The sequence below is a fragment of the Clytia hemisphaerica genome, unplaced genomic scaffold, assembly GCF_902728285.1.
Source record: "Clytia hemisphaerica strain Z4C2 unplaced genomic scaffold, Clytia hemisphaerica genome assembly, whole genome shotgun sequence".
Taxonomy (NCBI): Eukaryota; Metazoa; Cnidaria; class Hydrozoa; order Leptothecata; family Clytiidae; genus Clytia; species Clytia hemisphaerica.
In genome coordinates, this window is record NW_027103421.1 from 1,254,853 (window position 1) to 1,281,148 (window position 26,296).

A 26,296-nucleotide genomic window follows, 5' to 3' on the forward strand; every position below is an offset into this window, starting at 1 on the left:
TGAAATACTATTACACTTATGCTTGCTTCACCTTTGCCAACCAAAATGTTTACAATGTTCTTGAGGTTAACATTTTCCTCCTCAAGACTTTTAACCCGCTCATTCAAATCATTCATCATACCCATAAGTCTATTTATTGATTTATTGATGGATGATGACCAGTGGAGTAGTGTATTGCTGTTGGGAACTCCCAGAGCCACCTGCTCTTTGATTGAAATAATTAGTATCGATAGCCTGGTTAAAATTATTAGTAATTCTGTTAGCAGTAGAAAGGTAAGTAGCTTGGTTAGGAGTGTTATTCTTATTTATATTATTATTTAGTTGTGGAGGACTATATACAAAAGAGTTACTAGAATTTAAGTCAAAAATTTCATAAGAGTTCAATGCTTCAGTGTAGCTTTTTGCACTCCCATCCAAATCATACAGGTGAAGCCTCTTTATCATATTCAATATTATTGGTAAAATTAGGCCTAGCAGGAAGTTTTTCAATTGAAGAGCCTGGCATTTTTCGAGGAGATCTCCGTGGCTGAAAATTATCACTGGTCTTTTGTGGAGACTTTATTACTTTTCTTGGAGATACCTGCTTTCTTGGAGAATTGTTCAACTTTTTATTGGATTTAGGAAGTTCAGTATCAGTTCTATGTGGGGATGTGGAAGTTACTTTGGGCAAATCGTCCTCAATGTCATCCTCATTTTCATCACCTTCAAAGAAAACGAAAATGTGATTTTAAAACAATACCTTACACTGCATTTCAGTATAGACTTAACTTAGGATAACAGAAACTTACTTTCGTTGTCTGCAATTTTGGCATTCGCAATACCCTCCTTCATCTGAAAGAAAAAGTTTTGAATTGAATCAAATACCATCTTATAAATCTTATTTAGAAATAAATCATTGCAAACACTGTAATTACTTTTAACAACTTTTAATCTTGCATAAATAAAAACATATGGATAAGAGACTCAATCAGAGATGTACCAGGACATACTGAAAAACCAAACGTTAACATTTTTACTGATTTTATTTATTTTGATTGACTAATACCTTTGCAATTTCAATCATAAAAGGCTGCTCTGTTAACTTTTGAGCAGCTACATCAACATTGACCTATGAGTAAATTAAATTGAATTTTGAATTCAGATACAGCCTATAAATTTGGGTTTTAAATCAAAAATTATGACACCCCTATGTGGTGGCCCATCGTTGTCAGGGTAATTTAAAACGAAAATTCATTTTAAAATGAAAACTCATTTCAAAAGTAATTTTTAATTAAATTCAATTTTGATTTGTAAAGTTGATTTAATTTTTTATAGCAGGCCAGCATTGTCATTTCAAAAGTTTAATTCATTTTCAAATTTTACACGAAGCCCAGCGTTGTCATGGACCCACTCGACCCCATTCTTTTTTGCTAAATAGTAAAGGCTTATAAAGGAAAAAGAGAGGCATGTGGCTCTCCTTAGTATTTTATGGCCCAGCTTCGTCAGATATACTTAGTACCCAGTCCACCTATTATATTGATCAATCTCCATCGTAGGGGCTTCCCCGTACATGGAAGTAACTTTTGACCACTAGAAAGAGAAACATAAATATTCAATGGTCAAAGACCAATATTTTCTGAATTCTTTTATTGTAAATACAATAAATATATCAATAAACGTTAAATTGTTTGTTTATTTTGCAGATTCTTATTTTCTTTTTTTTACTAATCTAAAGATATTAATTTAAAAAGGGTTTGACGTCAAACATTTCATTTAAAAATAGGAAGAAAGAAATTTTCTGTCTCCCGATTTTCTTATTGTCTGGTGCTTTTTACTGATTGGTTGAATGTTAGAATGAACACAAATTCTGGAGCTGCTGTGAGGGTTAGGGTTAGGGTTAGAAGAAAACGTTAATCAAGAAAAATGGCGAAACGTCGCGGTAACAAGGATGCATTTGCAGCTTTTGAAATGGAGCAATCCACTAAACACACCAGGAAGAAAACTGAATCTCAAGCGCCGAAAGACTTAACTGTGCAAGTAATGCTTGCTGCTACCAATCCCAGAAACCAGAAATATGAAGTACAAGATGTTAAACGATTCGTTCCATTTAACCAATTTTACGAACTTACGCTTGAAAATATCAAAGCTGCGTGTGAAGCCCACTACAAACCCTGTACACCCCCCCACCCCAAGGGGCTAGAGTCGAATTTCTAACCTTTCCCAGGCAAGGTTAAGTGAAACCTTACGATTTGTGCCAAAGTCATGGCGACAGATTGAATCTAGTGCAGTGGTTTCTTTGTTTTTTATTAAGTACATTTTTCTAATTCTGGCGATATTTTTTACTTTCAATCCGGCGTTTGTGTGAATAATACGTGGGGAGTGCACGAAAGAAACGTGACAACGGTGGGCCAATATACCAATAAAAGTTGATTTCAAATCGATTTTAGTTATGGAGACGGTTTTAAAATTAATTTCTATTTTTAAATGAAATAAGACGTGGCAACGATGGGCCATGTAAAAATAAAGTTGATTTCAAATTGAATTTAGTTTTAAAATGCATTTCTATTTCCAAATGAAATAAGACGTGACAACGATGGGCCACCATACACCCCTAATCAATAATATACTTAAATTCTTTTTTTTCTTAGTTGATTCTTCAGAATTAGCAGCTTTATTCTGGTTACCCTAAAAAGTTTGATTGATAAAGAAGTTTATTATCCTAAATCATGGAATCAGCAGTTTCAATATGCAGAAATAAAGTAAGGCTAAGGAAGAAAACTAACTTAGGTCAGTTACTAACATGTTTGTTAATGAATCAACGGATCCTGCACTAATGTACTTCCCAGTTTTCTCAAAGGTAACGAATCGAGTGGGGATTGAACCCACGACCTCTCGCTTGCCGGGCGATTGCTCTCCCAACTGCGCTATCGGTTCGTTGCTATTACACTAGTTCGTAGTAGACGAGGGGAGCGACGTGCTCAATGTTCACCATCCGGTACCTGAATTCTACGAATCAATGGAATTGCCACAAACCGAGACACAGCTAGTGTCCAATCTCCAACCAACCCGCTAACTTTGAGAGAACTGTTAAGCTATGTACATTGGGGAGAGGCATTAGCCCAACGGAGCCCCGATTTCGGACAATTAGTCCATCAACAGTCACTGTGTGAAATCAAGTGCGTATTACTTATGGGTAATGAATCAACGGATCCTGCACTAATGTACTTCCCAGTTTTCTCAAAGGTAACGAATCGAGTGGGGATTGAACCCACGACCTCTCGCTTGCCGGGCGATTGCTCTCCCAACTGCGCTATCGGTTCGTTGCTATTACACTAGTTCGTAGTAGACGAGGGGAGCGACGTGCTCAATGTTCACCATCCGGTACCTGAATTCTACGAATCAATGGAATTGCCACAAACCGAGACACAGCTAGTGTCCAATCTCCAACCAACCCGCTAACTTTGAGAGAACTGTTAAGCTATGTACATTGGGGAGAGGCATTAGCCCAACGGAGCCCCGATTTCGGACAATTAGTCCATCAACAGTCACTGTGTGAAATCAAGTGCGTATTACTTATGGGTAATGAATCAACGGATCCTGCACTAATGTACTTCCCAGTTTTCTCAAAGGTAACGAATCGAGTGGGGATTGAACCCACGACCTCTCGCTTGCCGGGCATGTTTGTTCTTTGCAGTTTTATTATCATCACTCTTTGCTGGTTCTTTGCCATTTACATTTTCTTCCTAAAAATCATACCAGTTTTATAATATACATTCTATATCTATCTATCTATTAATAGCGGTGCTTTGTGTGTCTGTGTGTCACTTTCGTTTTCGCTTTGTTTGTGTCTTAAAATTATGACTTTTAGTCTCTTGCTCCACAAATTTGTTCCATTGGATTCGCGCCATTTGCAAAAGACGGGGGTAATTCTGTGCCATTTTTTAGCATAACCATGCAAATTCTAGCACCCGTCCAATTGTAAAAACTATGTACGGCTTTTGATTGGCCGATTTTAAAAGCAATTCATCTCATTGGTTAATAAAAAGCGATGGTAAAAAAGGACTTAAATGTTGTTGGGGGGTGATTTTGACTGAAAACCTTGTACTTTTTTTCATATCCTACCGATGACTGACACCCGTCATTAAATATTTGTAACTTTTTGACTAACTTGATGAAGGAGAAGTTTGGTTCAAAGCGAAAGTTAGATGGAATAAGGAAGAAGCTGTTGGAAATCCAGAGGAAAAATTCTTGACAATTATCTTGGATTGGATTGAACTTTCAGGAGAATATGTGACCCTCCAAACGATTTGGAGTACATTGAAAACGAGACCGGTCTTGGTGCGGTCGTGCTCGTGCCGCTTTCCGACTGGATAATTGTGCGAGTAAAAGTTGAAAAAAGCGGCCAGAAGACCGCACAGTACCGTATGGTCCGTGCGTACAAAACGCCGACTAAAGCGGAGGATGGTGCGGTCCTCGTCGACTAAAGCGTACGATGGTGCGGTCCCCGTCGTTTGTATGTATGCGGTATGCTGTTTGTTATGATTTCTCGTTTGCCGGCAAACGTTTCGAACGGCAAAATGTCCGCACCATGACCGCACTGAATACCGCACTTATTCAAATGGTGCTCTTTAGTGACCGATCGAGTGCGTTTGAATGGATTTTTTGAAAAGATTTTTGGATGATTTCTGGCCGATACAAAGGTATAATTTTACCGCACGGTAAATCGTTTCGCCGCTTTTTTGCCGCACATATTATCGATCTGTCCGCACCAAGACCGGTCTCATTTTTAATGTACTCCAAATCGCTTGGGGGGTCACATATGTCCTTCTAAAATGGAGATCTTCAATGTTCAAGACAAGAGTGTAGTATGTTCTTTTTTATATTCTAAGGTAGCTCATGAATTTTAAAAACAATGAGTCAACAAGACAGTCAAGGTATTCTAGGGAATGATGCTTCAACAAGAGGCCAGTGTAGCAGAAGAGGGAATGCTGAAAATGCACGCAATAGAAGGGCTCAGGAAAATCCTGAACAAGCTGAGGTGCGAAGAGAACAAAATGCACAGGCAATGAGAACTCGCAGAGCTAATGAAAATGCTGAGCAAACTCGGCAGCGCAGGCAAGCTGATTTAGAGCGAACTAGGCAAGTGCGTGCCAATGAAAATTTAGAGCGTCAACAACAAAGATGGCAAGCCAATTTGATGAGAATGCGTAATGTTCGTGAAAATGAAAATGAAGAACAGGTTCAGCGCAGGCGTGCTGCAGCTCGAGATAGATTTCGTAGACCAAGGCGTTTGAATGCTGCTCAAATTGGTAATCCCCTTCCAGAGGAGCACTATTTAGGCACTTTTGATCACCTTTGTGAGTATTGCCAGGCAATCAAGTTTGCAAATGAAGATGAATTTAGATGTTGTGAAAAAGGGAAAGTCGCTCTTCCGCAATTAGATCCTTTTCCACCTCAGCTTGAGCATCTCTTTAGCAATAATTCAAACCAATCAAAACTTTTTCGTAAAAATATTAGGATCTATAACAATGCCTTTGCTTTTGCCTCCTTTTGTGCTAATTTGAGACCACCTCAAGGTAACGGACCTCCAACTTTCAGAATATGCGGTCAAATTGTCCACCGTCTTGGCAATGTTTTTCCAGATCAACAGCAACCACAATTTGCTCAACTGTATATAATTGAGGCAGCTACTGCTTTGAACTTGAGAATGCAAAATCCTTCAGCAGCAGAGTGCAATCGTGAGACTATGGCCCTCATTCAAGATATTCTTGATAATATTAATCCTTATGCTGCCACTTACAAACATTTGCGTCAAGTTGAGCAAGAAGAACATCGTCAAGCTGCAGCTGAAAATAGGCCGCTGCCAATTGTCCGAATGAAGATGTTTGAGGGTCCTGATCAGAGAAGATATAATGCTCCTTTGCATGAAGAGGTTGCTGCTGTTTTTTCGGGGGACGATGGAGCTCCACCAGGTGATATGAGTATTGTTGTGCATCCACGAAACGCACCTCTCCGAACCATTTCAATCATATCCAGTATTGTGGATCCTTTAGTTTACCCACTTCTCTTTCCAAGGGGTGACCCAGGCTGGGATAGGACCCTTCCCCATGTAGCTGAAAGAGCTTCAAGACAGAGGAACCATGTCACACAACTTGAATATTACGCATATAGGTTAGCTATTCGTAGAGGGTTCTCTGCTCTTCACCTTTCAGGGAAACTTTTCCAACAGTTCATTGTTGATGCATATACTAAGGTGGAAGGTAATAGGCTAAACTACCATCGGTTCCATCAACAAGAAATAAGGGCAGATTCATATCAGGGCCTGGTAGACCATCTTGAAAATGCTGCGCAACAGAGGGATTTAAATGCAGGTCAGGTCATTGTTTTGCCTTCTTCATTTTCGGGATCCCCTCGGGCTATGCACCAATTGTATCTAGATGCCATGGCTGTTGTTGCGAAGCACGGAAAGCCAGATACTTTTCTGACATTCACCTGCAATCCTAAGTGGAGAGAGATAACTGAAAATTTACTTCCAAACCAACGGGCCCATGACAGGCCAGATTTACTTACGCGTGTCTTTCGAATGAAGTTAGCTGCAATGAAGAAAGAAATAATGAAGGATGGTATTCTAGGTATGGTTGTAGCCCGTGTTGATGTGATTGAATTTCAGAAACGTGGGCTTCCTCATGCCCATCTTCTAATTCATTTTGAAGCTGAGTTTAAACTGAGAAATGCTGACGATATTGACCGCTTGATTTGTGCGCAGCTTCCTGATCCAGAGACAGAGCCGGTGCTCTATGAAATTATAAAAGCTAATATGATTCATGGACCCTGTGGTGTTTTGAACAACACCTGTCCTTGCATGAAAGATGGTATCTGCTCAAAAGGCTATCCTAAGTCTTTTAATGATGCCACAGTTATGAATGTGGATGGTTTTCCACTTTATCATAGACCAGATAATGGTCGCACAGTTCGAGTGAGAAATGTTGATCTAGACAATAGGTGGGTGGTGCCCTACTCTCCCTATTTGTGCAAAAAATATAATGCCCACATCAATTTGGAAGCCTGTGTTTCAATAAAAGCAGTTTAATATCTTTATAAATACATCTACAAAGGTCATGACACAGCTCATATTGAAATATCAGAGAGACTTGATCATGATGAAATCAAGACTTTCCTTGATGCACGATATGTTTCAGCTCCTGAAGGTTGTTGGCGTTTGTTTAAGTTTGATATGCACACTCAAAGTCATAATGTGGTTAGGTTAGCTGTACATCTACCAAATTTCCAAAGAGTATATTTTCGCCCTATTGAAGAAGGAAACGCTGTTCAAAGAGCTGAGCAAAAGGAAACTAAACTAACTGCCTGGTTTTTGTTAAATCAAAATGATCCCACTTCTAGGCAAATTCTATATTCTGATATCCCTCATGATTATGTCTTTAATAACAACCGTTGGAAAGCAAGAGAGCGTGGCACAGTCATAAGTAGGATGTATAATGCTAGCATTCGTGAAGGTGAAAGGTATTTTTTGAGAGTTCTGTTATTGCATGTGCCAGGAGCAACATCTTTTGAATTTTTGAAAACTTTTGATGGGGTCCTTTATCCAACTTTCAGAGAAGCATGTTTGGCGAGGGGACTACTTGCTAATGATAATATCTGGGTTGACACCTTAAATGAAGTAGTTCATGTTGCGTCTCCGTTGAACAGATCTTTGGGAGAACTACAAAGAATTTATGATGCAAGACTTTTTGAGACAACATGTTGAATTGCAAGCTGAACAAATGGCATTGGCACACATTGAACTTATGCTTAAGCAGTTTGGCAAATCTTTGGATGATTTTAATCTACCTCATTTAGATTTTGGACTTGTAGAGCAACTGCCAGATGCAGAAGCAAACAGACAAGAAGCTGCTGAAATTAGGCCGTTGTTAAATAATGACCAAACCATTGTAGCAGATGTAGTTCTTGAAGCTCTTTCTAATAATGATCATAACTCTACCAAGCTTTTTTTCTTAGATGGGCCAGGGGGGACAGGAAAAACGTTCACATACAATTACATTATAAAAGAAGCCAGGGCTCGATCATTCTCTGTTGCCACTTCTTCTTGGACTGGAATTGCAGCAACTCTTCTAGATGGTGGAAAAACTTGCCACAGTCTGTTTAAGTTGCCAGTGCCTATCAATGATGGTTCTACATGTAATGTGAAACCAAACAGTACACATGCAGCCTTTTTGAGAGATCAAGATATTTTCATCTTTGATGAAAGCTCCATGATTCCAAAGTATGCACTAGAGGCTGTGGATATTATGCTGAGAGACATATGTAACAGCCAGATACCATTTGCTGGTAAGGTAATTCTGCTTGGTGGTGATTTTAGACAAACACTCCCTGTCGTTAAAAGGGGAAGTGCTGCTCAGGTGGTAGAAAGCTGTTTGAAAAGCAGCCAGCTTTGGCCCCTTGTCCAAATTTTTCACCTTCATCAAAATGTGCGGGCAGGACCAGGTGAGATGGAATTTTCAAATTTTCTTCTGCAGTTAGGTGAGGGAAATCTGCCGACAAAACAAACTGATCCATATCTTGGTAGTATTCAAATCCCTGACCAGTGTGCAATTTCCACTGATTCTGATTTAATTGAGCATGTTTTTGGTAACTTTGAAGATGGGGGTGACTTTACAAAAAGGGTTATTCTGACTCCAACAAATGAAGAAGCCCTTGAAATCAATGAGCAAATTTTGGGTCGTCTGCCCGGGGATATTCATACTTACACTAGCTTTGATTCTGTTGTTGCTGATACCCAAGAAGAAGTTGACCTTTACCCTCAAGAATTTATAAATTCTATTACACCTAGCGGAATGCCAAAACACAGGTCGAATTTAAAAGTAGGCTCTGTTATTATGCTACTTAGAAATCTTTCCATAAAAGATGGCCTCTGTAATGGAACTAGACTTATCATTCGCAATCTACAGGATAATATCATCGATGCCGAGATTCTCACCGGTTTTCATACAGGTCAAAGAACTTTAATCCCTAGAATTACTTTTTGTCCTAATGATACTCACTTGCCTTTCCAACTCAAAAGAGTCCAGTTTCCAGTCAGGTTATCTTATGCGGTTACTATCAACAAAAGTCAAGGCCAAACGTATGATAAAGTTGGTATCTCTTTACGAAGGCCATGTTTCTCACATGGACAATTGTATGTTGCTTTTTCACGCACTCGTGCTTTTAACTGTGTCAAAGTTCAGGTCTGTAATTCATTCAAACAAGGCTATGTTAGAAGAAGGTGCTTCACACAAAATATTGTTTACCTTCAAATTTTATGAGTCGTTTTTCCATGTATTCTGTTTTCATGAGCTACTTTAGGGTGTAAAAGAAGCATAACTGCAAGAAGTAAACATTTTTTAGCTATTAATTTTTCCATCTCGATCACTTGTTGTGTCTTTTTACAATAAATTGTGTTTTGTATATATTAGTGTATCTGCAGGTATCTTGGGTACTTTTTTACTTGTGTTAATTTTGAAAACCTTATAATTTAGTTTGGCATTGATAAGAAATTGTTATTGTTTGTACAAATCGCTATCTTGGCTGAGGCTGAGGCCAATAAATGAAAAAAAAGTTCATTGCACTTACTTTGTCACACTCACCTTCTATCACCCACTATCAACATGTCAATGTCAACTATCTGCAAGCTTACGTTATGGAGATCCCCATATCAGATGGGAGACAAATCAATTATGGTTTGTTAAAGCAATTGTATTCACTAACCTCCTCAAGACTCGTCAACAAGTCACCAAGTTCCATCACTCAATTTCTTATCCCAGGGCTTGATTAATGATGATTGTCAACAGTTCTGAAATTGAACCCAATTTTTCAAAAACCATCATATTGATTAAAGATGTGATTTTTCGAATTCCTTTGCAACAGCTTTTTAGTCTTTATCATTAGTCGCAATTTCCTTTCAGGTCTAATTAAAAGTTAAACAAAAATGGGGAACTCTTTTGTAAGCTCAAACAAAGTGTTCATGAAAGATGAAGAGACACAAACACAAACCATCACCAACAAACCAATACTGGCTTCTTCTGCAACGCAGACTAGGGGCGGTCCTGTCATCAATGAAATAGATGACCACAGTAAGATAATTATCTTTTACGTACCATTCTCTTTTGTGCTTAGTTGTAGGGGGTGTCAAAATCAGAATAGTTTTAGTTTCTCAATTTCTATGTTTTTGTTAGAAATAAATGGCGTTTTACCCTAAAAAAGTGCTAAATTTTCACAATTCAGCAAAATCTTAACCAATTTCTTAAATCTCAATGTGTCACAATGCCCAAAGTTCCTAAAAATGGAGGGGGCTAGGATATTTTGGATTTTTTACTGTCGGGGAAGACCCCTAAGTATAATACGAGACTTCTTTGTGATTTTCTGTTCTACTATTCTCATTTTCTTATAGCACGTTTAGTATTGGCAGTATTGGGCATAGTGGCGCAATCAAGAGAAGAATTGAAAGAGTTGATCAAGTATCAAAAGAAACTAGAAAAAGGTTAGAATGATATCAAATTTGACTATTTTTAACAAAGAGAAAGAACATTTTAATAAGTTTCATTTCACTGCTCAATTCAATTTTAAACAATATTTAAAAACATTTTTAGGGTAAAAAAACAAAAAATTCAGCAATTTGTGCAGAAAAGAATTCAGCAATTTGTGCAAAAAAAAAATTACAAAAATGCTTACCTTAAAGGGACTATTTTTCGCGGAACTTTTTTTCGCGCTATGAGGGTCTGAAATCAGCTGAAATCCTCAAAATTAATCAGAACTAATTTTCGCGGTTGACAACCAAAATCGCAACAATTAGTACCGCAAAAATTAGTTCCCTTAAGATCTTAATCTATTATGATCTCATTAATAACAGTAAAATCTGTTTTTCTTTCTTTTAGGGAGTGGATATTTCTCGCGGTCGCGTTCATCCTCATCGGCTTCGTCATCGACATACCCATACCCATACACCAAAATTAGGGATCGTTGAAACATATCGGTTTTTCTTCGTGGCGTTCGGTTGTGTTTCCTGACTTGTTGAATTGATACGTTATCGTTGGTTTCGTTACACGAAAATTAAGGAGGTTTACTATCACGAGATGTACCAACTTTTTGAATGAATGAATAATGTTGTGTTTGTTCTTATTATATAGTCTCTATACGCTCTCCGAGATATACTTAACTTTTTTTCAAACCACTGCTTGGTTCTACCCACCGACTTCATCTACCCAGACTGTGTTAACTCGATCATTAGTCTTGCATTAAAAAGAAGTATTTTTAAAGTCACTGTACATTTTTTATCGACTTGAAATGGTATAAGATTTATTTAAATTTCATCTGCCAATGCTGTTTTATCAATGTTTTTATTATTTTGTAAATATACATTGTAGATAGATTTATAAATTATTTTTACCACTAGAATTATTGTTTTACTAAGTAAAATAAACGATGCATTTACAATACTTTTTATGTCATGATGTGTCACAGGCGACCAAAAAAAAACAATGAAGTAAAAGCCCCGAACGGGCTAGAAGTCAAATTTCAATCTCTCTCAGGCAAGAAAAAGTGATGTCTTAACGAATGCATATCATAAGCATCGTTTGAGCTTGATTCTAAAAAATACCTAAGCTTAACTGAGCCTGTCATCCAAAAAACATATGCTTATGAAAAAGAATATGTAGCAACAATACATTTTGCGATGTCCGTGCGATATTTACTTCTTTTTTTTTGCTTGGAAAAGCTTAAAACACTCTATCTAGCCCTTCGGGCTTAATGGAAATCTGTGCTTCACTGACCTAAAAGTGATGCGTTCAGCAATACCGGCGTGCGACGCCGGTTACCGGCTCGTATTATATGTTTTGACATTAATCATTAACTTTTTATTTTTTACAAAATCTATGTATTTTTTGCCTTTTACCTTGTTCTTGTTGATTTTTTCTTTTTGTCCTTCACAAGATTCTTCTGTAAACAAATAAACACCATCAAATAAGCACTTTGTATTTTCAAAAAAATTAAAGATATTACAATAGTTAAGAAAAATACACTAGATTCAACACAAGGTTAAACGAGGAACATGGTGTATGATAAATTCTTTTGGTTATAGTTTTTTGTTGCAGGTGTGTGGTTTCTTGTTTGACATTTCAGCCTTTGAGACCTTTTGCTTTGGCTATGGATCTTAGCTCTTATACTTATACATTGAATTAAAACGGACAATTTGATTATCATATGAATAATAATACCATATGAATAGAGATCATTAATTTTCTTCTTTCTTTTTCTTTTACCGTCTGTTGGTTTCTCAAAAAATATACCAACCTTCGGGAGTGTAGCTTCTGCAGCACCTTTTGATTCTAAAAAAACACCTGTATCCCAGTAAAGGCAAGTAATTTAATCATGAATTACATTGAATAAAATATACAAATAAAACACAAAACAACACTGTTAATAACATGTAAGACAAAAAACACAAAAAAACACAAAATCATGCAGTGACAACACTAAAACAAAACTTTGAACATGCAAAAATTACTATTACAACAACAACAAAATTATGGCTTTTAAATGATGCACAACAATATACATAATGAATGAAAAAACACACCATCTCTATACCCCTTTTTATTTAAAGGCAATTCCTTTCGTTGATAAACTTTTTATCGCAGGTGAAAAATATTAAAAAGATGAAGGTTATTCAACCTTCTCTGAACTCAAACATGAAGCGTGAGGTAGATTTCTCGGCTGCCGTGAATATTCACTTATCTTTCTACTAGAGCGTGCACGTTTTTCCTCTGTTTCTGAATCTGTGTTTTCACGCGCGGTCTTATGATCGTAAAAAAGCTAAGTGATAAGGTCCTTCAGAACAAAAATAATAATGGCGCGTGTAGTGTAGGTTCACGTGAATTTTCTAGTTTTCTTTCAAAAATATTTAGTATTAAAGCATTATATTTAATTATTAGGTTATGGCTTCATCAAACAAGAGGCTGAGGTATGAAATACCACGAATCAAAGATCGCTACATATGTCCATGCTGCTTATGTATTTCCAAAAGGAAATATAACATTGAAAGACACATCAAAATAATTCATAATGGACAGCCTAGACTAATATTCATTTTTCTTCGTTGAGTCACATGACTCAGGACGATATTTAGCTCGAAGGCAAACTCTAAGACGAAAGAGAGTCGTTATGACGAGGTTTAATTTTCTTTTGTTTTCAGGAATGACGTTTTGAAGTCAGTATCAATTGCGCAACAATCCCAAGACGATCTTTATGGCACTTTTTACGATATTTGTACAACAGTAATAAAAATCGAAGATTAGCGATGGGAACGAAAACATGAATTTCTTAAATCATAGTGTAAATAATTATGTTCGTCTGAGAGACTTTGAAACGTAGAAAATGAAAATTTTCTTGAGACTTGTAGAGGTAACCTGAGATCAGATTGTGATTGTTTTCTGCCCACCACGCTGAAGCTCTAAAGCAAGGGATGGGTGAAAACATACAATCTGACGAATATGCAATCTCGAATTCGTAAGCATTGTGTTTATGAATAGGGCGCCGTATCAGTTTTTGACTTTCTGGCGCACAACAAGATTCTTGTGGTAAAATTTTCCGCGGGAGGACTATTTTCCTCAGATGTATAATTTTCAAGCGCCTTTAGAGGTTTACCGTACCCGTAAGAAAATTATGAACAGCTGTTATCAGGTTATGTAGAGGGGTCTTGGATAAATTGATTGCATTTTTATGGTGTAATGGAATGATTTAGAAAGAAAGGACAGATGATTGAAACATCCAATGGAATAGTGCGAAAGAAAAGTGTAAATAATGTCTACTCTATAAAAATTTAATCTATTTTTGTTCCACCCCTAACATAAATGTTCTTTATGTTTTTTTCGAAGCATTTTCATACAGAGAATAAGATGGGGCATGGTCAGAATGATTTCGAGAAAACCTCATTTTTGCTCAACAACAGAGACACCCCTGTGTCACAGACCCATTGGGACCCCATCCTCACTGTAAAAAAAATTGGCCCCGGTGGGAATTTTAGCCCCGCTGAGAAATTGACTTTCATATCATCTCCACTCAAAATCAATGTTTAAAAATTGCACTCCAATACTATCCCCATTGATGAGTTTTTAAACCTTGGAACAATAAAATTATATCCCCCCATCAAGGGATTTCTATAGGAATTTTTATCCCCGCTGAAGAAAAAAAGTTCATAGGGCTGTGATACAGGCGTGTATAGAGAAAATCTTAGCAATTTCCATTAACTAAGGGAGTTTATTCCTGAGCATAAGTAGGTCGAAGGAAAAATTACTTCTCGGAACCTTTTACATTTCTATTGTAACCCTTTTAGTATCAGGGGGTAGAATCGACCACGCCGGAGTTCTTTTGTATATATCTCAGAGAAAATCTTTTTAAACGACCTGAAACTTTCAGACTTTTAACGAAATCTTATTAAGAGTACTTGTGCAATATATTTAGGGTCATTAGTCGTCCAGATCAGGTTTTATGACTTTATTGTGAAACATGACATAAAACCAAGCTAAAATCGCTTAAAACTCGTAATTTTAAAGTGCTAATAACTTCTGAACTATTTATTCAATCATTTATGACGTCATCAAGTTTAGAAAATTTCACTCATTTTAAGAAAAAGTCTTCATTGAAAATGAAAAACCGGCAATTATGTTAAAGGGCAGCCTTTTTTCTTTCAGAATCTTTAAACAGAATCTAAATATCTTTATTGTTTCACCTGTAACATACAATTTTGTTTATATATTTGGGCCTTTTTCAGACAAGTGGAAATTTTGGGATGACGTCATCGGTTTTTTAATGAGTGACAATGACTTTGTCAAGCTGGCCCTAGTAATCGAGCTAATTTATTGGTGCTGGAGTCCCAATATGGTGCTTCCGATATCGTTCCTGAAAAATCTGATGCTCCATCGTGTTACGCGGTCCAAACAGTCCGTTGAAGTGGCCTACAAACTTTCTCCAGCAGGCTCATACGCAACCGTCACAAAAGGGTTAGGCGTGAGGCTGTATTCCCTAAAAAGTTCCCAAATATTGACCTCAAAGCAGTTTTCGATAACGGTCAGGTTATTGGCAAGAATTGGAAATTGTCTCCCCTATCCACAATGCCTTCGAGTGTAATCACAGTACACGCCCAAATTGCAGTAGGACAGGATATGTTACAGTGGGAGGAAGAATGTAAGCCGGAATATTTTTGGTTTTCGAAGGATGTACCAGTCATGATTGAAGAAACTGCAGACGTGAAAATATTAACACGGTTCCGTAACGAGTTTATTCAACAACGGATTACTGTGCTAAAATCTAAAGATGACAAGAAGGTTACCGCAATGGTCGAGGAGAGGAAGTTATTCGAGGAGAAAAAAATTTTCAACCAATGCAACCGGGAATCAACGAAAAACCTAATCGTGTGCAGAAATTGTGGTGGTCATCTCTTTGCAAAGAAATACTCACTTCCAGAACCGGGTGCCACGTGAAGACAATTCCAAAGTTACAAACAAACAAATGTGAATATGTATGTGGTGAAACTGACACTAACAACCCTAACAGTTATGAGACTATTGCATATACCCTTCGCAATCTTGGTCACAGAGCAGGTAATTTGTCCTAAATTACTTCTCTAAAATGTCACACAAGAAACTTAGGACATTCAGATTACCAACGATCTTTATGTAATCTCTAACACCAAACTAAAAAAACGATGTGGTCAATAAGTCTTTTCCTTCATTGTACGTTCATAAAAAACTTAAAAAGGTTGCGCTTTCCAACTTTCTTGTTCAGGAATCAAACGTTACAAAACCGGGAATAGAGAATGGATGTTTCTTGAAGCGGGTGCTACTTTATTTTGTATTATGGTGGAACTAATCGACAACACGGTTGCATGTAAGGGCTGTGGAAAGAGTATATATGGAGAAGCAAACTACAAGGTACTACTTTCGATATTTATTCTCTAATAGCAAACAAACCTGGGACCTGTTGAACCCAGCTAATGAAAATATTGTGGTTTTGAACAATATATATACACAGCAGCAGACTCGTAATGTTAAGTAGATTTCAAAGATATTGTTTGTTTTTTTTAGATACATGTTTGCAAAATTGATGGTCTCCCTGTAGATATGGAGTTCGACTGGATAGTTCCTTTGCCAGGTAATCTATTATCTTCTTTCTCACCTGTATTTTAAATAAAAAGGTGGAATGAAAAAGCTCAACTTATAGCACTGGTTTCTACTAGCCCGACCTAGATAACTCCCTGACAATTCCTGGCCGAATTATCATGTTACTTTTTTAGGACTGCTTCATATTGAAATGAATATCTGCAAGGCATTAGTTGGTTGGAATTGGCATGTATTCTTCAAAAAATTGGCAATTGACTATGGCTTTAATTCTACAAGTGCCCAGGAGTTTGTCAAAAAAGGAAGCGATCACCATTACAACTAGTCTTTCACGGAGAAGATTTTATATGCCGAAGTTGACGAATTGCTTCAACCGTTCATCAATGTAACATCCAACCCAACAGTGGATGGTTATTGGAATTGGAGTAACCTCGCAGCACGAACAAAACAAACTTTCCAAAAGCTATGTTTACTTTCAGCAAATGGTGATGAATCAGCTGATGGCTATTGCTCTTTTCCGATTGAGTGTTAGAAGAAATGATTTTGAATATGTGGAGAATAAAATATATTTGAAAATTGGATAAAAAGCTTTTCGGCTTACGCCATCATCATTTTGAAGGTAAGAAACTAATTTTCAACCGTTTTAGGTTAACACATGACTTTGGGTTTGACTTACGTCGTGGGTTTGGCATGTGATAATATTTGACCTTTGTACTATTTCAGACATTGTCTGCCACCTGTATAACACAACAACAATTTCCTACAGGTATCCGAAGTGCAATGGAAGAAGTGTCAACGCAATTCTTTGGAAGAGACCATAGAATCTATCAAAAGGTACATAGAAATGTAATTCTTTTCTTCAAATACTAAATATATTTTGCTTAAGTGTATATCACATGTGTATATATTTTTACAAGCCCTGGTATACTTCAATTAAACACATGGCCACAAGCTGGCACCATCTTTTATATTTCCTAAAGAGTAACATGGTTGATTGTACTGTTTCATTCATACGGTTCATGTTTTATCTGCTATCATAGGTTCATACGAATTTTGTCAAATTGAACAACGTTCTCCCTCGACGAGTGAAAATCATTTGGCTTCCCTCAGTGGCAACATCGATGACTGGAAATGAAGACAGCTGTCAAGGAGGTATACCTAGTTAAAATTTCAAATTTTGACCGTATATTTGCTAGTGTTGATTTCGTTAATTGGTAATTATACTTCAGACAAACGTTACCAAGGGCAAAAAGGAGTCCCAATTATTCACAAATGAACCACTCTTTTATTTTGTAGGCGATGCCTGTTTGGAACAGATCAACAAGAAACTGAAGTATTGATTGCCAGATGAGGGGGTGCCAGACATGGAGGAATGGTTGAAAGCTATTTGTTTGCTAGAAAAAATGGATGAGGTAACAAAATGAAGTTTATTTACTTGATAACATAACCAATATTTACCACATAAAACTTGGGTAAACAAACATTTAAAAGATAAAACACAATAAAAAGGCAGTTATTAAAATAAATAGAAATATAAAGACCATTCAAGTACAATTTTGAATCAGCATCACTTTCACTTTAGTCTTGCCGACCTTAGTCGTGACTGGGTGCACGTAGGGGTAGAAGTTTGGCCTTTTTTTCTTCCGTAGTTGGGTCCGCTGTTTTTGATGTGTTGCTCTTTCTGCGTTTCTTTTTTGGTCCTTCCCCTTTGTTCCATACATATTTGCCACCGTGTACAATACAAGTGTATTCGATTTGTTCAATATAGTCTTTTGAGGTTATGGTGTGGCCCGTCCACCGAACATGGACCCATTGGTCACACTCATCAACTTTCTCGCACCCCATAAACGTGTTGTTGATCTTAAATTCAACAGTTTTGCTGTTATCCGCAGGTGAGTGTGCAACCAGTTCACAAAAGGCACATCTGCTCTGAAGAGGGCGTGGCTCACCTACTGACAACTGTTGCTTTTTGCTTTCTCGTTTCTTGGGTAGTGTCAGTATTGGAGGCATTGACTTGGATAGATTTTGGCCACTTGACCGGCCCTTGATTTTCTGGGACCTGAAACTGTGATGAGGCTTTAATAAATGTTTGAATGTAGTTTAATCTATTTCTTGTGTAGGCCATGCTAAAAAAGACGTTTTTGACGCGTACCTTATTAAAAAACAATTAATAACCATATTTATTGGTGGTATACTACTACTAAGATCATTTGTGTTGTTGTTGCTGTCACTTGTCACTTGAGTTTCTGCTTGGGATTTTTCCTAGTACAGATTAAAAGGAAGATACGCATAAAGCATAAGCTGATGCTGATATCCTATTCCTTCCTTGTTTCAAACTATTTTTGATTAGCTTAATAAAATACACCCTTTTGGCCTTGTTTATGCAATCGCCTATGTCGTTAAATAAATGAAAAATGTATAATTACCATAATTCTACCATAATATTTCTCTTTCCCATCCTTGAACCGGAACTTGAGCTCATATTGAATACAGAACGTTGCACAAACAAATTTAATCTGAAAATAAAAATTTTCTCTTTTAGTTACGCAAGACTGCTATTTTATCTCGTGGTGATGAAAACACAGGCAAAAAGCAAACAATCCAGACTGTAGAAATTGACTTTATCCGGTCCACATTTAGAAAAGCGAATTTCCTTGGACGAGGTACGACGTTTATAATTCTGACATCCCTTTTTCAGCATAATAATTCTCATACACCATAATGATAGATGGTATTGTAAATGAAAATACGATAATTGTAAGTATGGTATAATATTACCTTGTATGGACTCAATTAATTATGTCATTCAGTTGATCTTACTAAGATACCCTAATTTTTAGCATGCTAATTTCGCATTGAGCATAATTGAAAAAATGTTTTTGTAAGCAAAATGTTGACCGTAAACAAACTCCTATTATTTCTAGATATCAACAGCCTCACTTCCTTTGGGGGCGAAGAAGAACTGGATGAAGAACTTATTTACTTCGAAGACACCATCAAAGAACACAAGCCTGTTAAAATGAATGCTATCTTAAGTAAACGTCAATTCCCAATGAAAATAGTATTCATCACCAAAAAAGAACGCGAAGATGCAATATAACAATATAGACAAGCTGACAATCAAGTATACATTATATATTTTCATATATTTTCTATATCTGCTGACCCCTGCCTGCCTAGTTTGAGATGCACGTATTTAGTAACTTGACTAGAATCGCCTCAAATTTATAAAAGGGCATGACGAGGGTACTTATCTCTGAATTGAAGAATAGTAAAGACAGGTATATTTGATGCCGAATTAGCGAAAAGATTTTATAGGATCACGGAAATTCCAAAGTACACAGGCCTCTTGTTTGATAAAAAAATCTCGTACGCCCCTCTTAAGAGAGGTACGAGACGTGCTAATACTTTTAACTTAACTAAATTGACGTTACTATACTGCTTCAATGCAAGGGTATCTTACATTTTTCACAAAAGCGCTCCTACACTTGTGTTTTGGATACCGTGTACCGAAAAAAGCTTTCCTTGTAAATTTATTACCAGTCGCCTTAAAAGCCGTCCGCGCCGCTAAGGGTTGATAGGTGTATTTAAGGGAAATTGTAAATCAAAGAAGGCCGACCTTACCCAAGGAAAACCAAAATTAATGTACCTGAGCGGCCCTGAAAAAGCGTCAACATTATTTACATGGGTCATCATTCAATAAGAATTGCTGTATCCGAAGTTATTTGTTATCAAAGACTTTTTCAGAAGAATCTTTTATTACTGTAATCTGCTTCTTTCTATTGTTGCTTGCCCGTTATTTTACTAGTTAGGTCCATACAGCATATTGCTTGTTAAATTCTTAGCTTTATTAAAGCTACCATTTCAAGACAAAGGAAATATTTTGAATTACAAATAAGTTTAGTCGATTCTGCAATTACTCAACCAGTATAATCACCGTACTTCGGTTTATCTATTCAGCGAAAAAAGTTTGGTACAGGCACTCAGTACATGCCATTATCTAGAGTATAAAAAACTGATGAAGCGAAAGAATGGTTTGCGACTAGAAATAACTGTATTTGAAACACAACTAAAATAAAGGAAGATACACCTTTTGAGAAAAATTTAAGAATTTATTCTATTGCTTTTTGTTGTTTTTTATTTGCAGGAAACACAGACGATAATGACACAGAACTGAAAAAAGAGGAGGACATGACATTCAAGAACGAAGAGGACACTGAAGATGAAGAAAAAATTGCGTGAGTATGTGAAATTTCGGTTCTTAAGCAGTTTAACTAAGTAGTTGTGCATCTTCGAGTTCCTATCTGGATGTTACTTTAAGCGTACAAACTTTCGCAAGCAGAAACTTTCACGAGGTCGAAAAGTCGCGAAATTTACCACATTTACTTTCGAGAAAAACGGCCAAAATAACACGCTGGCATCATTAGGCATTTGACAAACTGAACAATAGCGCGGAACAATGGAACTCAAAAGAATACTGCAAGGGGGAGGCATTCAAAAAGTACGTTCGTCCATTTTCATTTATTTTTGCCCCCCCCCCTCTGTTCGTCGGCGTTCGTTTCAAAGAAACCCTCCCCCCTCAGCACGATTTCTGACCCCCCTTCCCCTCGGATTTTAAAGTTTTGATTTTACACTTATTAAGTCAAGTTTACACTGAAGAAAATTGCCCAATTGAAAAATCGGTAGAAAAAAAGGTGCGAAAATTAATTGCCGCGTGCTTAAAAATCGCTAGCGAAAAAGCCTCATGAGAGAATTGGAGAGTTACGGTTTAAATATAGATATTTAATGCTTTTCAAACATTACTTAATCTTTTCAGTCGATTAAAATTCAGACCCTACCGGGGCTAATCTCCTTATGAGGGTAGTAGTTTGACACCTGCGCGATAAAATTTCTACACTTGGTCGTCAGAGGTTGATATTTTCTTTGAAAACTCGGCCTCTGATACTCAGGGTACGAGGAGATAGGTGAGCAAATGACTTCAAATTACCGACGTCGAACATTCGGGGACAAGAGACGTGGGTGTCATACTCACAACATTTAATCACCTACTGCATAAATACAAATTTTCTTTTAGAATTCACTATCACGACGACCTTCCGTATCTAACAAGAAAGAAATCGCTGTCAATCATTGAAATTTTGGAAATCTGTTGTCCCGGAAAACCATTACCAGAATACATCATCAAAAAGATTCCGTCTCGCTGTCAGAAAAACGCCGTTTATGTTGTGAACATAGCAGGCATGCATAGAACAGACATTTTGGCAGACGACAACGGTTCATATCGTAACCATGGGACGACCTACAATCTTGTGACCGTCTACGATACTCCTGTGAATGATGAAAACATAACTGTCCAACCTTTGAAAAGGTCAAAGGAGTCTTTGGATATGAAACTGGATGAGAATCAGTACATAATCGCAAAAACCTTTTATATATCCCAATCTTATTCGGATTTTACAAGGCAAATAACCATGACATATACAAAAGGTGGAGTTTTGCCCTTACACATGGTTCAGTACAGATATTCACACGGTCTAGCAGTTGCTTTTGAGGTGAAATCGCATAAGAATGCAACGAAAAATCCAAAACCCTTCGCAAGGAGTTCTGGAAGCTTGACGGAGAAGACGAAGAAGGCTGTCAAGAACACAAGAAAAGGACCGATAGAGATCCACGATGACCTTTTCGAAGAAACTGGTGGGTTGTTGAATTTCGAAAGTGTGTCATCCCTCCCTTCCATCAGACAAATAAAATACCAAAGGTCGATACTAAGAAAAAGTCAAGAAAGTGAAAACAACGACATGGCTGCAGATTTTGTATATGGGTTATACAATATGGGTTGCAAAACAAGGGTTTTGTTCGTGATTTTCGGGCGATTCCAAGTTTGGGTGCAGTTTTGGCGAAAGAAAATCAATTGAACGATATTGTTTCGTTTTGCACAGATCCGACCAAATTTTCAGTTTTATCTATTGACACGACCTACAACGTGTGTGAATACTTGAGTGTTACCCCGCTGACGTATAAACACCAAAGTCTCGTTGATAAAAAAACAGATAAAAAAGTTTCGTTACCAAAATAACGTGATATATAATTGGGTCAGAGGGACAGCCATTATCATTGCTAGAACTCATAAAATCTCTAGAGGTTTAATCGTATACTTCATTCATCGTGTCTCTTTTTGCATAATTTTGAATCCTTGATGACGATAGACATGGGCACCTGACAATCTTCACATATGTGACAGATGTAGATAATTATAGCCAAAATATATACCGTGAGCACCCCAGTTTAGCTTTCTCTGAACTTAAACCTGTGCGGACGGGCTATAAGAATGTCATCGCGTATGTCTCAATCAAATTACTATTCAAAGAATCGAAGATGGAGCGCGCATATCCTCATGTTTAGCTTAACCAGATCATATAATTACATATAATTCTAAATTCTTCTAAGCCTTATGAATATCAGTGAAACGAGTTTCCTTCAAAAGACATCCTTTCTCCGACTCCCAAGTGTGTAACAGTAATCACAATTCATTAACAGATCTCAATTCTCCAAAAATATATTAATCGATTCCTGATTATAGAAAAATGTTGTGTGTATGTATGTGTAAAAGATGACTCTCTTTCATTGGATCTCTTCAACATTTCTTGTACGTGATTTGATTGGTACGGCTTTCATCCAAGATCCTGGATGGTTGCCATGGTTACTTTTGTTCACGCTTTAATGTAAAATAATATTTATTCGCGTAATTTCTTGTTTATAGGAAACCATCCGGTGATTCCACGGCCACTACTCATGCACTCGAGTATAGGAGCAGATGCTTTTCGCTATTTTGGTGCTACCATAACTGGCCTTGAGCCTAAAACGTCTGATGTGCTTGCCGTCGGTTCTGATCGGGACAAAGCTATCGACACTGGGTTCATGTCATCCTTCCTTTTAGGGAGATTGCTAGCCTGCAAACGCCACGTTGAGGGAAACCTGAAGACGGCCTTGTCTGAAATTGGAATCAAAGGATCTAATCAGGATTCGTTTATTGAAGATGTATTCGGCAGTGCAGTCAACAAAGAAAAGGTTGGACTTTTTTTTAATTTCGGAAATAAGAATTACTAAGAAAACTGTTACAGTCCTTGCTTGATGAAAATTTAAGTATCTATTCGATAGACATCATTGAACCAATACCCTTTATCGACAACATAACAGGTCTAAGCTAGAAAAGTCCTACCGATTGATTGAGACAGAGCCCAGGGAACAGGGTCTGTCAACTCACAAAGTTGAAATTAGTACATCAGTAAGCCTGGTCATGGTAACTTGAATCGTTTCAAGCCTTAATTGTTTCGCCTTGGTGTATTTAACCCCAAGTTATATTTCTGCTCTCTCAAATAGAGAAACTTTCTACTTTTGAAACAAGAAACCTAGAGTAGTCATTTGTTTTTAATATTCTCAGGGACTCATCGACTCCTCAAGCCCTGAAGAATTTGACAAAAAACTAATCCAGTTGGTCGACATTTGGGATAACTAAGAGAGAGAAAAAACTACGCTCAACAGATGCTTTATTATTTTCGCAGTATTTTGTTAAAAACGTCAGCGTCGACATGAAAAGAAAGATGATTCTTCCTGTCCGACAAGAATTGATGGAAATTGGTGACATTCTTTTACAACAATGCTAGTGAAAGTATGAACCAACGGATCAAAGTCAGAATTAAACAATCAAACTTAGAGAAGACAACATCAGGCATCCCAAAGAAGAAATGTTCTTGGGTGGAATTTGCGATGATTTACAAGGTATTAATTTGGAAGGTGTGGGTTCAAAGAACTGATTAAGCTCAATTAGGTGTTGGCTACTCTATTTGGCAAGGATCCACGAAACACTTTCCCTTACTGTGAGTGAACGCCTCGGTCATTATTCCATTTTCTTTTTCAGGCAATCGTTGAACAAACCCAGAGGAACATTCATCGCTCTATGGTAGGCGAAGGCCCTTACAAGCTGATCGAAAGTTTACAAAGAAATTGTATGGATCCTGTGGAGTTTAAAAGGCTCAGCGATCGTGAAAAGATCAGCAGAATCAACTTAATTGACCCGACTTTCAAAGATTTCCCAAAGGATCTTTCCAATGTTTTACTTCATGCTGAAAATGAACCTGAAGATGCCCTTGTCAATTATTTGTCTACCTCAAGTTTCCAAAAATTTGAAGATTCAGGTCTACCAGCAAACTTAAAAGAGCAGCGGGACAAGGCTGGAAAGATTGTATTGTTGAAAGATGGCATCGTCAATATGCCCAACTGTCGAGGAAAACTGATCGTTGCTTCCTTTTCTAACCCACAAAACCCAAGATACGTTACCTTAAAACCTCGATCAATTGAATGCAGTTGCCTAGGATATAAAGCAACCATGGTCTGCAGCCACATTCTCGCAGTGACGTATAAAGAAAATAGAATGGAAGATATTCAACAGTGTAATCTAACAAAAAGTGTTACACCGTTACTTCCAAAATCTGGTGGCCGAAAACCAAATGAGAAAAAAAGGAATCAAACAAGGCCTGTACAGAGGGATGTCGCTGCGATGATTGACAAAACCTCCGTCGAGGTCACCACCAAACCAGAGCCGTTTTACATCGAATGGATGCGAGACAGACGGTGTACAGTTTGCTATGGTTTTGGTAAAAAGTTCTGTGACAAGCCATCTGAACAACCACTCCTAGCCCTATATGATATCGTTCTGGTCTCAAAGGAGCACAGGGTTTTTTTTCGATCCTAATAGAGGTGAACTGAGGTGTACGATCAACAAAGAGGATGTATTTTACCATCCAACAAGCTAGATGCTGAATGGACCTACCTGATGATGAAAGTTAGATAGCAATGCGAGGAGAAAAATGAAAAAAATCAGTCAGAAAATATAGCGTTTAGCGAAAATGCATAACGCAAAAAATTCATCATTGATTGTTGATGGAGAGAGAGGAAAGGGTTGTAAGGAAAAAATAAATAGAAAGTTCTGGTCACAAAAATCAGTTTTATTGACAATTGAATCATGCTTGATGGTGAGCATTGTTATCAATAATGTTTTTATGTAAAAAAATTGGAAATATAAGGAAAAAATCCAATGAAAATCGGCAAAAACGGCGATTTCCGGCATTTTCCACTAGAAGAAATTTTTCTCAAAAATCGAACTCGGCCATGTTTTGAGCATTGCGAATACGCATCTCTCTGTAAAAAATCAGAAAAAACAAAAGATGAAAATTCGAGGAAATGTCAAAAAACCGGTTTTTCCGGCATATTTCCGGCATTTTCGGCCGGAAAAAAATGTTTTTCGAAAATCGAGCTCCGTCACATTTTAGGTATTGTCATGTTGCATCAGTGTAAAAAATTTCATAAAAAAATATAAAGTACAGCTCGAGAAATTCAAGAAATACTGTCTTTCCAGCGAAAATAGGTTGTTCCGGAGGTTTTTTAACTAGTTCCGGCTTCAAAATTCAATTTTATTTAAAATTGAAACATGCTTGATGGCGGGCATTGCTAGTAATAATGTGTTTGAATGAAAAAACAACCATTTAAAAGGAAAAAGCCCAATGAAAATCCAGAAAACGGCCATTTCCGGCATATTTCATGCATTTTCCGCCGGAAAAAAATTTTTCTCAAAAATCGGACTCGGCCATGTTTTGGGCATTGTTAATACGCATCTTTGTGCAAAAAATCAGAAAAAAACTAATGATAAAATCTCGAGAAAATGCCAAAAAGCTAGTATTTCCGGCATATTTCCGGCATTTTCGGCTGGAAATGAATTTTTTTCGAAAGTCGGGCTCCGTCACATTTTGGGCATTACTATTTTGCATCATTGTGCCAAAAATCAAAAAAAAAACTAATGAGCCAATCCTGAGAAAAGCTGGTAACAGACGGACGGACGGACGAACGGACATGGGTTAATTTATAGAACCTCCACCGGGGCACCCGGAGGTAGGTCCAAAAAAGAAATGTATTTTGGAGAAACGTGAAAATTTTCTAAAGGAACACGTCATTGCCTTGACGACAGGTTTCGGTGAAAAGCATAAAGATCATCTCAAAAAAGAATTTGGACTCGATTTATGAAATGTTCATAGCTTTTAGTTAGAAATTTTTTATCAACCATAACTTTAACATTGTTCCTAGATTGTGCTAAACCA

General features: G+C 37.2%; 1 protein-coding gene and 2 non-coding genes across 3 annotated transcripts; 1 reads left to right on the forward strand and 2 right to left on the reverse strand.

The window, feature by feature from the left end:
• Positions 1–2,840: 2,840 nt before the first annotated feature.
• Trnaa-ggc (transfer RNA alanine (anticodon GGC)) lies at positions 2,841–2,913 on the reverse strand. The gene has a single exon. It is a non-coding gene; the product is annotated as a tRNA-Ala (tRNA).
• Positions 2,914–3,226: 313 nt separating this feature from the next.
• On the reverse strand, positions 3,227–3,299 carry Trnaa-ggc (transfer RNA alanine (anticodon GGC)). The gene has a single exon. It is a non-coding gene; the product is annotated as a tRNA-Ala (tRNA).
• Positions 3,300–4,891: 1,592 nt separating this feature from the next.
• On the forward strand, positions 4,892–9,584 carry LOC136797813 (uncharacterized). The gene is made up of 5 exons (XM_067054397.1): positions 4,892–6,981; positions 7,381–7,493; positions 7,687–8,330; positions 8,514–9,221; positions 9,513–9,584. The coding sequence occupies exons 1-5, from the start codon at positions 4,892–4,894 to the stop codon at positions 9,582–9,584; spliced, it is 3,627 nt and encodes a 1,208-aa protein (XP_066910498.1).
• The last annotated feature ends 16,712 nt before the right edge of the window (positions 9,585–26,296 follow it).

Excerpts from the sequence above, each read along its gene's own strand:
- LOC136797813 (XM_067054397.1), top strand. The coding sequence starts at position 4,892 with ATGAGTCAACAAGACAGTCAAGGTATTCTAGGGAATGATGCTTCAACA. Across the intron at positions 7,494-7,686 it reads TAATGCTAGCATTCGTGAAG|ATCTTTGGGAGAACTACAAA; the intron begins GTGAAAGGTATT and ends TCCGTTGAACAG. Across the intron at positions 9,222-9,512 it reads TTAACTGTGTCAAAGTTCAG|TTTGGCATTGATAAGAAATT; the intron begins GTCTGTAATTCA and ends CTTATAATTTAG.